The sequence below is a fragment of the Rhopalosiphum padi genome, chromosome 2, assembly GCF_020882245.1.
Source record: "Rhopalosiphum padi isolate XX-2018 chromosome 2, ASM2088224v1, whole genome shotgun sequence".
Taxonomy (NCBI): Eukaryota; Metazoa; Arthropoda; class Insecta; order Hemiptera; family Aphididae; genus Rhopalosiphum; species Rhopalosiphum padi.
In genome coordinates, this window is record NC_083598.1 from 80,840,892 (window position 1) to 80,857,183 (window position 16,292).

Below are 16,292 nucleotides of genomic sequence, written 5' to 3' on the forward strand. Positions count from 1 at the left end.
GTTATTAAAACATAAACATTTATTATAAATTATTTTTAGAGAGAATAGGCCATAGGAATTAACTATTTATTATTTAGTCCAAAAAAAATTACTTCTTATGTAATCATGCTGTTCGTTTATGTTTATCAATGGAAAAAACCAGTGGCGACGCCAGGATTTTTTTCTAGGTAGGGTCAATGGGAGGCCAACAATTATTATAAGGAAGGACCACAAAAAATTAAAAATGAGATTATTATAAATAATTTATAATGTCTAACTGTCTAAGGTTAGGCCAGTGGTAGGGCCACTGGTAGGGTCAGATATTTTTAAGTAGGGCCATGGCCCTACCTTGCCCGTTCCTGGCGCCGCCACTGGAAAAAACGCGAGATATATGTTTGTACCTACTACCATTGATTAAATATTCTATATGTTATATATATTTAAATATTTAATCAATGCTACTACCTACAAGCAAAATGTTTTTCTCTTACTATTCCGCTTGAGAACTTATCAAAAACCACGTTATTGCCTACATTTAAAACTATAAAATCAATTAATTAAGTATTAACATCTTAACCTAAGCGTTTACGGCACTATTTATAATGTACCTAAGACAAATGATTTCTTTAAAAACATTAAAAAAGTAATAAATTTAGGTAACTACTATACATATACATTATACATGTCGTTAATCGTTAGTAAATAAAAGAGGTGTTACCAATCGATTTTATCCTTTACACGATATTAATGTCATTTTAATTTTGTATACCTATATAAGTATATAACAAATTTGCTTATTGTAATATAGCTGTGTACGTTGTAAGATTTCCTTTAAATAATAAAAAAAAAATCAAATCGTTAATAAGTAATATTATTGAATAGGTAGTTATTTAGGAAGTAATTATTATCAACATAACCTTATCAAAATGGAAACACGTACGACGTACATATGTCATATAGCCGTGTAGGTAATTGGTTACATATATTAAAATAAAGTTGTTTAAAATTAGATAAACATACAGGAATTTAAAATAACAAATATTGCCAACTATTTTAATGATCAATTATGTATCTATATAACAGCATAAAATCAATAATAGCAGGCAACTTATTCATCATGACAGATGACACTATGTCATTATTCATTATTTAATATGAATTATCCACAAACAATAACGATAAACACCATCTACCTGTTGTATACCTGTCATTCATGTGCTATAGTATCTATCGGCTACCTATCTATAATAATATTAAATACTAATAACTTGTAAACAAAACGTATAAAACATAACTGATTATGCGATTATAAATATATCACCATATATTATATGATTTATGACTTTTATATAAGAGCTACTGGAATTTTTAATAACCACCGATAACATGTTATATTATTATGACACAATTAGCGAGACATATTTTAATTATATTTTAAATGTTTGATTTTCATTGATTTCAAACTAGGTTAATATTAAAATATGTAAATATTACAATATAATATAAAAAAACTTTTATATGTAAGTAATTACGAGTACATCTAGGTCTTTAAAAAATCATTAGCTCTTCTTCCCGAAATTCTATTATTATCCCGTTATATCATACACTTACACCAGATTTAACGTCTTGATACTATTCGTCTGTACATTTGTACTATAATTTAATTCTTCGGTTTTCCAGATCATCTCCACCTCAAATTGTTAAGACTTTTTGCGCCTATACTTTATGCATAGACCTACTTCTGCTTAGTATATTAACTACCTATAGTATAATATACATAGAATACCCGATGACTGTTGTATTGAAATTGATGGACTACAACTTGAATATATTATCTAAAGACTAAAATAAATTAATCATTTCGATAATGAATCAGAAATTATAACAAGAAAAACGCAAAAAATTGTTATGCAAATACTTGCTAACCTACTCCTATTATAATATTTGGTAATATTGGTACCTATTATTGCTTAAAGTAATTATAACGATTAACCAACAAAATAAATTGTACAGTTTTAAAATTGGACGCGTGCTCATATTTTATTTTTCGTTGGCTATATGCTCGAAGTCATAAACCGTGATCAAACACAAAGCTATATAGAGGTACAGGTACATATAATAATCAACATAATCTAGAACAACAATAACACGTCGATTTCAATATACGTGGTATTTACTATTTTATTATTCAAAACGGCCGGCATTTAGCCAAGATTGTTTGACAATGTACATGCAAAATGAAAAACTGCTTTAAAATAATAAATCTTGTAGTGTACTACATACGGACTGCTGCAGTATACATTTTTAATTTATCGGTAGTCGATAAACCTAAATTCGCGCGCCGATCGGAACATTTTTCATTTTGTCTCCATTCGTTACTTTAACCGAACGCACGTCCCGGTATAAATTATTTAAAATAAACTTATATTATATTCATAATAATAATGTCTGCGGGGAGAAAAATGTGGGCGGTAATGACACGGACGGCGGTATACGTGTTCGACAAATATCACTTCTCTATCAACACATTCAGCGGATCCGCGATGATGTGTATTGGTGACGTCGCACAACAGAACGTAGAACGTTACCACGGGTTGTCAGAGGGTTACGACTGGTCAAGAACCGGCAAGTACCTACGCATACGATGGGAAATTATGGTCCATTGTTGGAAGGAGGAGGGCTATTAAAATATTTGATAATTATTTCATACGGACAGTGGCGTACCCAGGGGGGAGGTTATATCTCCCCCATTGACTTTTTTTTGCTAACTTTCAGAAAACAAATTATTAGATATTAGAGTTGTTATAAAGTCATTACTTTTGGTTATTAGTAATAAGTAATAACTAATAAGTTATTGCTTATAAATTATTGGTCCATAAGCCATAAAGCTCCTTATTTGTGTCTTTGGATCACCGCATAATAAATTTATTTAAATGTATTATTATACTTATAAGTTATAACTAAAGAGTAAAGACTGGATTTAATTGATATTCCAACTTTTTTTTAATAAATAAAATCTGTCAATATGTACTTTATTTTTTCTCATTATCTGTCTATTTAATTTTATAATGATATTTTTTGCAATTTCCCACGTTTTTGAAATTTTAAATTGTGTGTGTTTTAATGAAAAAAATACTTAACTAAACTAAATTTATTAATACATAATTAGATTATTTAACAATTGTAAATAATTTAATACATAAAATCTAAATACATTGTAACAAATTTCGTTTATTTTAGGAAAAAAAGCTTTCCTATAAAAAGTACCATCGAGAATAAATAAATACAGAAAAGTAATTCCAGGTATACCTTTAGGTATCTCCCGAACTTATTTTGACAAGGTGGGGGACATGGTTAAATGTTGCACTTTTCTATGTAAATAAATAATAATTTTGAAAATTTTTTAAATGCGATTACAAGTTCAAAAGACGATTTTAATACCTATCAGTGTAGATGTAGAAAAGCTGAAACAGCTTGTACAAAATAATGCAGTCAAATGTGATTTAAAGGCTTAAAGCTTTCATTAAATTACACTTATCTGAGTTATCCATTACTTTTACAAACTTGGAAGAATCGGATAGTGAGCTACTTAAATGTATGTATATGTTTAAGAAAATTGAATATATTTTAACAATTATTTCTAGTCCAAATGGGGAAACAAAACTAAAGATAAATTTATGTATATAAATTAAATTTTTAATTGAAAAAAATAATGGATATACAACTATTAAATCTTACTATGAAGTCATGTCAAGTAAAGCAGATGTTTATTTAGATATTACGCCTATAATTTATTGAATTTTTTTAAACATGCACCAATAATAAGTGTAGAAGTGAAACGTATTTTTTCTTTGTACAAACATATTTTAAGTGATAAGATCTTTAATTTTTTATAAACATAATTTGGAAATATATTTAATTATATATCAATTTTAATTCAAAAATGTCATACATTCATCTAATTTTTTTCTAATTAATTTAACTATAATTTTCTTAGGTATTTTTTTTATATGACTTGCATTTTTACAGTGCAATTTATTATGCAATTTTTATGTATATTTTGGTATAATTATACAATTTTAATTTTTGATATACAATTTTTGTGTCTTTTTAATGCAATTAAATTCGGTCTTTTCTTATAACATAATTTCCCTACCATCTTAAATTCCCGGGCACGCTACTGCATACGGATCTAGGAAAAAGGCCCTATGGTTTGCAGCAGGAAAAAACCTTTAGTAAGTAAATATAAATAGTACATAAATTAAGTTACTAAACTAAAGCTGCAGTTTGTGTAAAAAAGCAAAATATTATCCTGAATTTTCAATTGTCATGTATAGACTATTGAAAAACGTAAATAAGTACCTACTATAATTAAATAAAATATAGACAAATAATTTAATATAAATATATACAAATTAAAACGATTCAATAGCATTCTTTACCAATGTTATAATCTTATTAGTTATTATTACCTATTACGTTACTTATATAATATACAAGTAGTATAATAATTGTATAAGTAGCTGCCAGCTGCAATTTGCATTTATGTTCTGAGCATATTTTTTTTTTTAATGTTGGGGGGGGTTGATTTCTGGAAATGTTTTCCCATTATTGACACCGTAAAAATGTTGCAGGAAGGCTAAATCTAAGTTACATGGATAAGCTATTCTCTCCTCCTCCCTTGATGACAATCGGCGTCCGCCGACGACAATATTTGTCATTAGGTGTTTTTGAAGATTTTAATGGGTGTACCGTTTATGTTAATATGGTTCTGGGCGTATTTAGCGCGAATCGCCGTGATAGGCAGCATTCTGGGATCGGTACAGCATATTTTTTATCGGTCACTGGACAACCGATATCCAGCCAGGGACCCACTCACGATATCCAAAAAGTTATTCATCGACCAAACGTTGTGCACACCACTTATAATCGCAGTGTTCATCTACGGGCTAGGTTTCCTGGAACACAAGACTTTGGACAAGATCAACGAAGAGTTTAAAGACAAATGTGCAATGATATTTTTGGTAAGCCACAGCCATTGACTATAAATTTGAATTTAATAAATACCTTAAATAGGTGTCAAAATAATACTTTATATTTAAGGGTTTTTTTAATTAATAATACCTTACTATTAACAGGGCTAGGATTTCTATGCAGTAAAAAATTGTAAAATATGAATTTTATTTATCAAAAACAATTTTTTTTTTAATATTAGTTAATATTATTACATGCTTTAAATTATGTTTTTTAAATTTTCAAATGTGAACGACCGGCGATTAAATCAAAGATTTAAATTGACTGAAACTGCTTTCCACATCACACGATGTTGTTGGAGCATACTTAAATGACGTAATTTGTCCCGGATTTAAAGTAATATTAACATATTTTTCTTCCATTTTATAATCACCGTTTATAATTTTACATATTTTAAGAAATGTTTTGAATCCCTTATTCATCTTTAGTATTAAGTTAATTTTAGTTTAAACTTTAAATAGGCAGTATATTTACGATAATTCGAAAAATAAACCAATAATTATAGATGTTTATTAAATAAACACCAATAATTAACAAGATTCTCAAAAATTTATATATTATATGCAATAATTATATACCATTATGTTCAAAATATGCAAAAAAAAATTGTACTATTTAATCAAGAATAAGTCAAATCGTGGACAATCTGACAACTAATCAATTTAGACTTAAGGAAAAAAACATGCAAAAGCATAGAAATCCTAGCATTCCTAGCCCTAGTTAATAGTTATTAATAATATATTAAATTATCAATAGGACAGTTATATGGAAATAATATTTTACTTTGTGCAAGCAGTTTGAAGATCAATTTTGTTTAATATTATCTATAACAATTGGTTATAAATCTATCAATGCTATAACAAATTATATTGTATTCCAATTAAACATTTCATTTTCTTTAAAATATAAATAAATATTTTGCATAACATATCATTGATAAAAAATAACTATACATATTACGTTAAATGTTTTTATTTAGAAATGCACATGTTTTTTTAAGTTAATTTAAGTTACACTACCTATTTGGCTAACATTCAAATATGGTACTAAAATAGTTATTAACATTGTAGTTTCATAGTAAAAATAAGTGCCAACAAATTTTTTTTTACACAACAAATAATTTAAACATTAATTTACCAACTATTAGTAATTAAAACTTTTAAAATTGATTCTTAAAATAATTACTAATACATTTTTAATTGTTATTTACTTAAAATATAATTTTTATTTATAATTAATAAATTATACAAGAATAAATTAATTGTATTATTATTGGATATTTTTAGGTTGACTGTGCTGTTTTTGTTCCAACACAATACATTAACTTCAAGTTTTTAGACCCAAAATACAGACTTCTATTTACAAACATGGTGTCTATTATGTATGATACTTTTCTCTCTTATATTAAGTATACAGTAAGTAGTTTTTTAGTATTAAATAGCATTTATCTTACATGGCAATAGTATTCAAAAGAATATTTTTAAACAATTTTCAGCACGATATTCTCAAAGAAATGGAAAAACAAAATAACAATAACAATAAAAGTTGAAATATATAGTCAATCTCAACAAAAAGTAAAACATATTTTCAGATATAATATAAATATTTGTATTAAAAACTAAACTAAGGTGAATAAATAGTTGATGCATGTAATTTAAAGTAAATCATATGTTTTAGAAATATATTTAAAATTTTTTAAATATAATATTAGTTGAGATCATGGACACCAGAAGCAACCAGTTGTCTAGCAAGCCAATCAAGACCATCATGAAGACCAGCACCACTTTGTGCGTCACAAGCTTGTATATGCCAACTACGCCCACAGCACAATTTATACAAGCCAAATAATTCAGTAATAGTTTCAATTGTAACACATCCATGAATATCCTTAAAAATACAGACAAAAAAATTTTTTTTTAATTATTAAATTAATTTGAAGAAAAATAAAATCATACTTGTTTGTTGGCTAAAATTAATAATGCAGCATCTTTCAATTCTTTTTCTGTCATCAGCTTAGATAACTCGTTAGATGATTCTAACAATCTTTGTGGGTCACTGGAGTCAATCACAAAAACAACTGCCTAAACGTCACATTCATTGTTATAAGACCATTTTACAAGTCAATATGCCGTTATATATTTAATACTTAATAATACAAGACATTTTTGATAGCATCGTTGTTGATGGGGTATGTTGTATTATAATTTATTAATTTAAAAATAAAATATTATCTTAATAAACCAAACCTGTGTATTTAGATAGTAATGTTTCCACAATGGTCTCAATTTAGGTTGTCCACCGACATCCCATATTGTAAACTTCATGTTTTTATAATCAACAGTTTCTACATTAAATCCAAGGGTGGGAATCATAGTCATAAATTCATTTTGTTTCAATTTGAAAAGTACACTAGTTTTTCCTGCTCCATCTAATCCTAAAGTGACTACACGAATTTCCATTTTTGGTCCAATGTGCACTCTATTATCCTACAGTGATTAAACAATTAATTGAAATTATAAACTATAAATTATAAAGTTCTCACTTTTGTAAAAGTTATAGGTATACTGGGATCAGGTTGTAATTGTTCAGGACCAAGTTCAGTAAACATCTGTTTATGTTTTTCAATAACATTTAGAGCTTGATTAATATCTGCACTGGCAGATATGACACGGAAATCATCCTGCCTAACAGCTTGTTCACATTGCACACATATGACAGCCACTTGCGATAACGATGATGCTAAATCTTCTTGCAAGCTTCTCAGTGAGCCTAATCTTTCTCTTACATGTGTATCAACTGCACTTAAGGCAGCAGCTTCTTGTACTTGTAATGTTTCGCGTAGATGTTGGAAATACAATTGAACTCTAGCACGAGCCAAAGAACATGTACCAGGATTACTTTCTTCGTCAACTGAACCATTTGAATCTAAACCTTCTAAACGTAACATTACTTGATCTGAAAATTTTGATTATTTATAATATTAATAACAAATAATTTTAATTTAATTTAATTATATTACAAATTTGAAGAGGCAATTTATTTAAATAATTCTTTGTTACTAATATTAACAATATTACACACACTAACCTAATCTTTGAATAGTGTCATTCATTTCTTCCATTAAATTACGCATCAAAGGTCCAGCGCTTTTCACTTTTGATCGTATATTTTCTGCTTCAGTTTCTACTAGCGTATGCTGAAATATGCATAAAATATGTATATAAGCATTAAAATTAATATTTGATGTGACATTTTGCATTTCTAAAGAGGAAGACAAAATGTACCTATGTGATGTATCCATCTTACAATCACATACTTCATATCAAATGTGCATTCAGTAAAACCAATTTTTTATTATTAACTTTAATATTGAAATTAATTGACCAATTACAGTGAAACTTCCATATAACAAAGTCGAATAAGTAACAAAAATTTGTATATGGAGGAATTCGTTAAATAGAACTACGTATTCATTATCAATGAAGGTCATAGTTCTTAAAAATATTTTGTTAAACAGAAAATTTCATAAAATGGAAGTTTCACTGTATTAAATTTAATGATTAGAATACTATATAAGTGCATCACAGATTTTTTTTAAATTTTGAAGGGATTTATAAATATTTTAAAATTGTAATATTTAATATAGTTATAACTTAATTTAAAAATAAAATATCAACAAGTCTTTGAGGTATTCTAGATTATATTTTTACCTTTAAATTAGATATTAGGTCAATTGACTTTTACACATACATTTATTATATTTAAAAAACTAATATCAAAGTTAACAAAACAAAATTGGTACTTCTGAACGCAAATTAATTGCAATGTTGTATGAATGTAAGACAGAGATAAAATATGTGGGCTTGGTATCTTCTTAATACCTTATGATTTTTATGTGTCCCATAATCTTTACACACAAAACACATTAAGGGAGGTGATGGTTGATGGCAATTATCTTGCAAGCAAGTAAACTCGGCCACATGAGATGGATGTAATGGGCATCGAGGTCTTTCTTGTGGTTTTTCTGATAACGGAACACGGCGGTGTTTAGCTAATGTCCGTGTACTATGAGTTTGTTCAGAACAATAAAAACATAAATTTGTACAGCATATAGTGCAATAAAGAACAGCAATATGATTTTCGTTTTCATCACAAATTATATGCAACTGTAAATTAAACAATATACAAAAATCAATAAAAATTTCAAGTTAATATATTTTTGCTTTTTTTAGTATATTACTTGTTCTTCTTTTTCCATTGCTTCAGCATTTAAGTATGAGTTAATATTCATTTCTGCTTTGTTGGTTTTTTGTAAACGTTCAAGCAATTCTAATAATGCAAAATTCTTTTTTAATCCCCAAACTCCTGAGGATCCTATAGGAGTTGTTTGTCTGTCAAATGGACACTGAACTGAAGAACATCGTTGGTATAAACGTAACAAACATGAATGACAAATTGTGTGTCCACAATAGAGTAGACGTGGAACCTTGTCTCCTTGAAGAGTGAATACATCTTCACAAACACGACATTCTAAAACCTATTAGAAATAATAAAATATAAATAAAAATAAGTATGTTATATAAAAAAAAAATATTTAATATTATATACAAAATATATTCTATTTATGTGACTTAAAAATACATAATTGCACTTATAGGTATTAGACATTATGTAATGGGCATAAAACTAAATGCAACTATACGTTTTTAATGACAAACAATTATATGAATAATATGTATGTCTTATGATAATAAATTACTAAAAAAACTTATAAAGTAATAAATAATTATATCTTACGTCTGATTTGTCTGGTATTGATGCTATTCGTCCAAACGAAAGTGAATTATAATCAAATGAACTACCACTCATTTTAATTCATTGAATACTTCAATATGAGAATTATATAAATTATTAAAATTTGTAATCAATTAATACTTAGTCCAACTTCAAAAAAATTGAATACAAATGTAGTAGTATTATACTATTAAATTAATGGTACATAGTTTACAACACGAACTAAGGTAGTAAGATATGTTAGTTACTTAGTTCGTAGTTTTTAAATACCAATTCTCAATCATCATTCAATATAAAGGAATATTATGTTGATAAAGTATTATCATTCATGCTCAGCTGTTTCCTTTTTATGATTACTGACTCTTTCGAGTTTCGACTTCGACTACCGTTCGTGAGTACTGAGCACGATTTAAAATACTATCTTAAATCGTGGTACTGAGTAATGAGTACCTATATAATAAATATTTTTGTGACATATCTTAGTTCCTATTTTCCTAAATCTTAATTCATTATTCTAATTTCTATGCTACTATGCTGGATCGTATTAAACTTATAATATGAAACATTATACTCATTATATATGGATATGGGGGATATGTTTTAGAATTGTGTTTGTTGTCAAGTTATGATATTGGGATTTGAATCTAGGAAAAAAAGCCCCAGAAAAAAAGACCCGTACCAAATAAATGCATTGTTTGTTATTTTATTATGATTTACATAATTAAATATAATCTATGTAACACTTCTTTAACATATCTAAAAGTATAGCTGCAATCTGAATTTAACATAGGCACATAGCCGATAATTGTCATAGGTCATTTGTACCTACATAATTTTAAAAAATATGTTTAAGGGTATAAATGTTTTTATGTTTTTTGCCAACGAGAACGGCCCGTATATTTTTCTGTGATTTTATATTAGGAGGTGAATAATAAGATTATGAGAATTATGCTTGAGTGGATATTCTGATTAGGTGGTTAAGAACATTCGTAGACAACTTATTGAATTGAGCTGATCAGTAAGTTTGTGAAATGTGGATTCTATTACATTACATGTTTCGAAGAAAATATTTAAGATGGTGCTATTTTTAATTTCATATTTTCATGGAAAAACGTTTCTAGTTGATTTGACCTTTGGTAGTTAAGGGAGGAATGAGAAAGAATAAAAATTTAAATTCCATCTTCCATAATGTTTAGCAATTAGCATAGTGGGTGCCTTATGTTTAGATGAGTTGGCAATAAGTAGGGCCAGAAGGTGAAATGACTGAAAAAGTGAAAACCCGTTCATTGGTATGGAATTTGAAAATAGTCGAGTTCTAGAATTTTCAACTCAGCTGGGGTAGCTGAAAGGTATAAGAAGTGCTTAGCACCGTCAGCGATGAACGTGCGCCCTAAAATGAGGATAAAAATTGATCTAGAGCTGAAAATTGAAATATAGGTACTTGGCCTGGGTGAACAATATACAGCCAAGAGGAATACGGTTTATTTAAATTGAAATACTTGTTGCTTGGATGGTAGAGAGTTGAAAGGCAGAGGATAGTGATGGATTATTTAAATATTTAATCTTTATTATTTAATTGTTAAAAAGAAAATTACAATTTTTTTTCTCATTGCTTGTTGAGTGGCAAATTTATGGATAGCGCATAGAGTAGGATATCGTCTGCAACCTGTATACCGGGTGTCCCGTGAGGATTTACCCATTGCGATATCTCTTGAAATAATAGAGAAATCGTAATTCTGGTTTTTCAATATGATTCACAGGGACAAGAACTACAAATATTTCATGTTTTAATTTATTTTAATGTTTTGGTAAAAAATATATTTTTTTTTATTTAATTATTTTCAAAACAATTGAAGATATAGCTACTCTGTAGAGTAAATTTTATTGAAAATATTGACATTTCAACATTTTAAGCGTTTTAGAAAAACTGAATTACACTGAAAGCGTTCGCTGGTCGTATTAGCATGCGGGCCACAAGTTTGATACATTGATACCACTATTCGCAGTTTTTCTCAAAACTAGAAAATATATTAAAAATCAGGAGATCCCAATTGTAGTAAACCAATCCCATAATTTAAATAATTTGTCTTCTACCATTTTTCATAGTGTATTCTCGTCTATCAAATATTTAAATTGAAGGCCTGGCTTACTGTTTCGTAACCCATAGATTGTCTAATTATATTATTTTTGACAGCGTCCACTTCTTGGGGATATATGATGTGTTGTTGGAAAGTTTTCATTGTATCTTTTGTATAAATACCGGAATTCATAAGAAAATCTAAGCTTTTGTATGTCCACGTCCATGCCGTATTTGGTTTTAATTTCTGTGGCGTTTTTATTTCTTGGATATTTGGAAAAAATTCATACCAATTTCCATCTAAATTAAATGCAGGTGGGAATAATGAATTGCAATTAATTTGCGTTCCATATTTTTGTAAAGTATGCGTTTTTGGAGCCATGTAATAAGTTTTGTTATTATACAAAACTGTCAATTCATTGTAACACGTGTCTTTTTTAGTTACCTCGAAACTAACTTTTTTACATTTTATTAAATAAATTATTTCGGCGTGCTTGACGGCAGTGAATCCAGGCCCTACACCCATAATATATGCAAACTCGGGAAGATTGTTTGAGGCTAAGGTAAGTTTTTGCTGTAATATTTGCCGTTCAATCACACATTGCTTTTGTAATAAATCATTATATAATGCGGTTATTGTTGATTTAAAAAAATTTTCGACGTATACAAATTTCGTATTTACATATACGCTATTAAATCAGTGTTTTGCGGAGAAATTGATTTTATATGAAAATTATTTAAAAACATGGTATCCGTAAGAAATAAGAATGAGTAATTATTGTGTATGTTCTGTTTGAATTACAGGGATTTCACAAGCGAATGTTTTTTTTATTTTTATGAGAGCAAACACTATTTTGTCTGTCTCTACGATATGATATACGTATATAAAGTCGAGTTGTCGTTAGTGATCGAGGTAATTAATGATGCTGGACCGTCAAATAGAACAACAAAATCTTGTTCTTCACAATTATAATGATTGTTTGTCCATACAGTTTAAACGTATCAACGCCATAGTTATCAGATAATTTCATTTTTGTACCCGATGGAAGAATAAGGGTGTTGTCTTTACTGTTTGCTATCGCCGTACCTTATGATAAATATATTTTAAATTTGACCTGTACTATGACGTTTTCCCATTCTCCCCCTATTTGATTTATAATTGGTGCCTTTACAATTTCCAAATCTGTCCAGAAATCCTGCTACTGTGTGCGGTATTAATGTTGTTTCATTCATTTGAAAATCCGTTACTACACCTCCCAGGGGAAAAGTAAAGGATCGTTTTTGATGAATTTCCCAACATCGAGAATTTTCTAATTTTACTATATCAGAAAAATACCCTCCCTCTACGGCTTGTGCATCTTCAAACTTCAAATATCGAGCATCTAGTTATTAAATAATCAACTGATATGAAACACGATTTAAAATGAACAGGGTAGGTTTCAATCATTTGTATAGCAATTGTATTTTTGGTACCTGTTGTGTTTTTAATGGTATTGGAATATCGCAGTTATCCACTTCTAAGCTGTCAAACGACGTAACATTTTGAGCAGGCCCATCACAATCATACGCAATGAACTCGGATTCAGTAAAATGTATGAATGTAATGATAACAAGTATTATATATTTGATATACATGTTGATTGTTGATTGTTTAACCTATTAAAAGTAAATAAATTAACTTGTTGGCTGATTTGGTTTAGGTTATATAAAAAAAAGTTTTATTTCAAAAGCATACGGTTTATTTCGTCGTCTTATATTAGGCGTCGGTGCAACGGAAGATCAATCAATCGACTGATCGATACATTTTGCGATTGCCATATTTATAACAATTAGATTCGTCAATTCTAGAACATTCGACGGAAACACCAGATCGTTATCAAATCGGTAATCCCGAAGACCCGATAGGTGCTCCGCCGAACATTCCAGAATAGACGCTAACAGCTCGGCCTTCCTGACAATAATTCGTCCCGAATACGTACAATTTAATAATATTATATCAGTGACAATATTATAATTTCAAAATATAAAATAAATAATTATAACAATAGAAAAATAATAATAAATACAATACAATACAATATATATATATAAAAAAACTACCACATAGGAAATATTGTTTCAATACGTACATACATTACACAAATATATAATAAATATTAATATATAAATATATTTTTTTTTCATAAAAACAAAACGGTTATGCTACTGGTACCTTTATCCACTTTCTCATTTGGTCGGGACCCACTACTCCTTCAAATGGTCTCTGAGTAATTTGGTTACCTTCGATATCAGCGACAACATATCTATCATTATCTAAAACCCTTTTTACAGCATAAGGTCCTTTAAACTTAGGTATTAATTTTTTATTCACTCCAGGAGTAACATCAAAATTCCTGATCATCACATAGTCATTAACGTTATACGTTACAGGTTCCTTACGACTTTTATTATATTGACTCGCACTTTTATTCTGCGTTTTAATAATATTATCAGACGCTGCTTCCCTTAATTTCGACAAATTTAAAAATAAAACTAAAATTATTATAATTGTGGTAAAAATTTATAAAATAATATAAATGTATATGTTTGTAAATTTATTTCAAATATACACGTCAATCGACGAAATTAGTGCGTATTTAAAATACATAAAAATATGAAATCCTATCTTAAAAAATCTATTATTTGTAAAGTATATTAATTTTTTTGTTATTGAAATTTAGTAATAAAAATTAATAAGCTGAAAATTAAAAAAAAAAACTAGAAATATGCAAAAAAGTTATAATGAAATTTTGTAGTATTTAGATTTGTTGAGACGTAATACAAATTTTTAATTGCTTTAGGTTTTTTTTTAGACTATTTAGTAAGAATATAAAAATGCATAAATTTATGGTGCCTATTCGTAAAATATAAATAATACAATAATAAGTATCTACGCTTACTTGAAAAGTTGAAAATGTCGTAACGCTGGTCCAGAACGTGAAAAGTGATTTGATGTTTGATTTGTAACGATTGTCTGGTAGACTAAATGATTTCCACAGTGGACAACAAATTTATAACCTTTTTTTTTAGCTGTTTTATTTATAAATTATAATATTGCAAGTGTAGAAAAATAATATTTCATGATGAAACACGGTACCTACGTATGATAAATAATTTGGAAATTACCAGAAAGTATAGGAATAAAAATAATAATCAGTTTTTTTTCTATTTTCCGGTGTTTCTAAAAAAAAAAAAACCCCGGGAAGTTGTCCACCCGAGCAGCAGCTTATTTGTGGAACAGAAACGTGGAAAAATAAAAGTAAAAACATTTTGTATTATATATTTATATTATTATTTCTAATAATTTATTAATAAATAATAATTATTCCAGGTAGTAAAAGTAGTGATATCAAAAATCCGGATTATTCCGAAATCCAAAATTTAAGACTGGGATTATTCAATTATCCGAATAATTTAAATTTTCAGATATAAATAAGATTAAACTGACATTGCAAAAACGTTTTTAAGTCGAATATATTTGAAATATGTAGGTAATACCTATATAATATTCAGATATTCTCATCAATAAATAATTGCTTATTATGATAAAAATAAAATGACATAGGTAACTTTATTAATAATTTTGAGCGAAACAATTATTTTAAATTTCAAATCTTAGACTTAAAATAAAACAGTCTAAAACGTTAAAATGAAATAAATTTTAAATTTTAAATAATTAAGCAACAATTTAAAATAACCGGATTATTTCGATAATTCAAATTTTATCTGTCTTCTACTCTTCTACTCATATGCGTCCTATTCAAATATCCGGAATATCCAAATATATTCGAATGGCGAATACTAATAGAATCCGTATATTATAGTAACACCACTACACCAACTATATAAACATATAGTATATAGTATTACAGTATAATATACACCACTATATAATTAGAAGTAATAGAAGCAAAATATCATACGTCCCATATTGTGTATATACAGAATGTATCAAAAGTCTTCATCCGATTATAAATGTATATAGCTTGGCAAATGTTAGCCACTAGTAAATGACCCATATACTAATGAGAAGTTAGATTACCAAGTTTATTTTAAGTTATCTTTCGATTAGTATATAGGTAATTTACCTGCGGCTAACGATTGCCGAACTATATAAATTTGTAATCGGATGAAGACTTTTGAAATACTCTGTATTATAGTATTATTATTGTTAACAGTGACAAAAATAGATATTTTGTCATTTCCGTCACTCAATTTAAGGAAAATAACTTAAATAACAATAAAAAAGGTGTTTTTGTTTTTAATACAATTTTTTTATATAATACAATAATTATTTAAATTAATATTATGTATTTATGTCCTCCATCGGCTCCATAAATCGTCAACATAATTAATATTTATTTTAATA

The 16,292-nt window shown here is 27.7% G+C and overlaps 2 protein-coding genes and 1 long non-coding RNA gene across 4 annotated transcripts; 1 reads left to right on the plus strand and 2 right to left on the minus strand.

Annotated features, from left to right (window-relative positions):
• Nucleotides 1-2,201: 2,201 nt before the first annotated feature.
• LOC132921949 (mpv17-like protein 2) lies at nucleotides 2,202-7,258 on the plus strand. 2 transcript variants are annotated; one of them, XR_009660975.1, is made up of 5 exons: nucleotides 2,202-2,604; nucleotides 4,765-5,003; nucleotides 6,300-6,428; nucleotides 6,509-6,641; nucleotides 6,725-7,258. XR_009660975.1 is itself a non-coding variant. In XM_060985216.1 (5 exons), the coding sequence occupies exons 1-4, from the start codon at nucleotides 2,424-2,426 to the stop codon at nucleotides 6,560-6,562; spliced, it is 603 nt and encodes a 200-aa protein (XP_060841199.1). In that variant the 5' UTR covers nucleotides 2,202-2,423; the 3' UTR covers nucleotides 6,563-6,587; nucleotides 6,725-7,258. The 2 variants fall into 2 exon arrangements, 1 of the variants encoding a protein (XP_060841199.1); XM_060985216.1 differs by having other exon boundaries at nucleotides 6,509-6,587.
• On the minus strand, nucleotides 5,970-10,085 carry LOC132921948 (E3 ubiquitin-protein ligase TRIM23-like). The gene is made up of 8 exons (XM_060985215.1): nucleotides 9,811-10,085; nucleotides 9,254-9,550; nucleotides 8,895-9,179; nucleotides 8,101-8,209; nucleotides 7,556-7,968; nucleotides 7,260-7,499; nucleotides 6,969-7,094; nucleotides 5,970-6,900 (listed from the first exon to the last, which is right to left on the minus strand). The coding sequence occupies exons 1-8, from the start codon at nucleotides 9,880-9,882 to the stop codon at nucleotides 6,721-6,723; spliced, it is 1,722 nt and encodes a 573-aa protein (XP_060841198.1). The 5' UTR covers nucleotides 9,883-10,085; the 3' UTR covers nucleotides 5,970-6,720.
• A 3,382-nt stretch (nucleotides 10,086-13,467) lies between these two features.
• Nucleotides 13,468-14,891, minus strand: LOC132923248 (uncharacterized). The gene is made up of 2 exons (XR_009661144.1): nucleotides 14,824-14,891; nucleotides 13,468-14,388 (listed from the first exon to the last, which is right to left on the minus strand). It is a non-coding gene; the product is annotated as an uncharacterized LOC132923248 (long non-coding RNA).
• Between the last annotated feature and the right edge of the window lie 1,401 nt (nucleotides 14,892-16,292).

Coding starts and splice junctions, on each gene's coding strand:
- LOC132921949 (XM_060985216.1), top strand. CDS start 2,424: ATGTCTGCGGGGAGAAAAATGTGGGCGGTAATGACACGGACGGCGGTA. Junction 2,605..4,764: donor TTACGACTGGTCAAGAACCG/GCAAGTACCTAC, acceptor GGGCGTATTTAG/CGCGAATCGCCGTGATAGGC. Junction 5,004..6,299: donor AATGTGCAATGATATTTTTG/GTAAGCCACAGC, acceptor GGATATTTTTAG/GTTGACTGTGCTGTTTTTGT.
- LOC132921948 (XM_060985215.1), bottom strand. CDS start 9,882: ATGAGTGGTAGTTCATTTGATTATAATTCACTTTCGTTTGGACGAATA. Junction 9,551..9,810: donor CAATACCAGACAAATCAGAC/GTAAGATATAAT, acceptor TATTTCTAATAG/GTTTTAGAATGTCGTGTTTG. Junction 9,180..9,253: donor CAATGGAAAAAGAAGAACAA/GTAATATACTAA, acceptor TTTAATTTACAG/TTGCATATAATTTGTGATGA.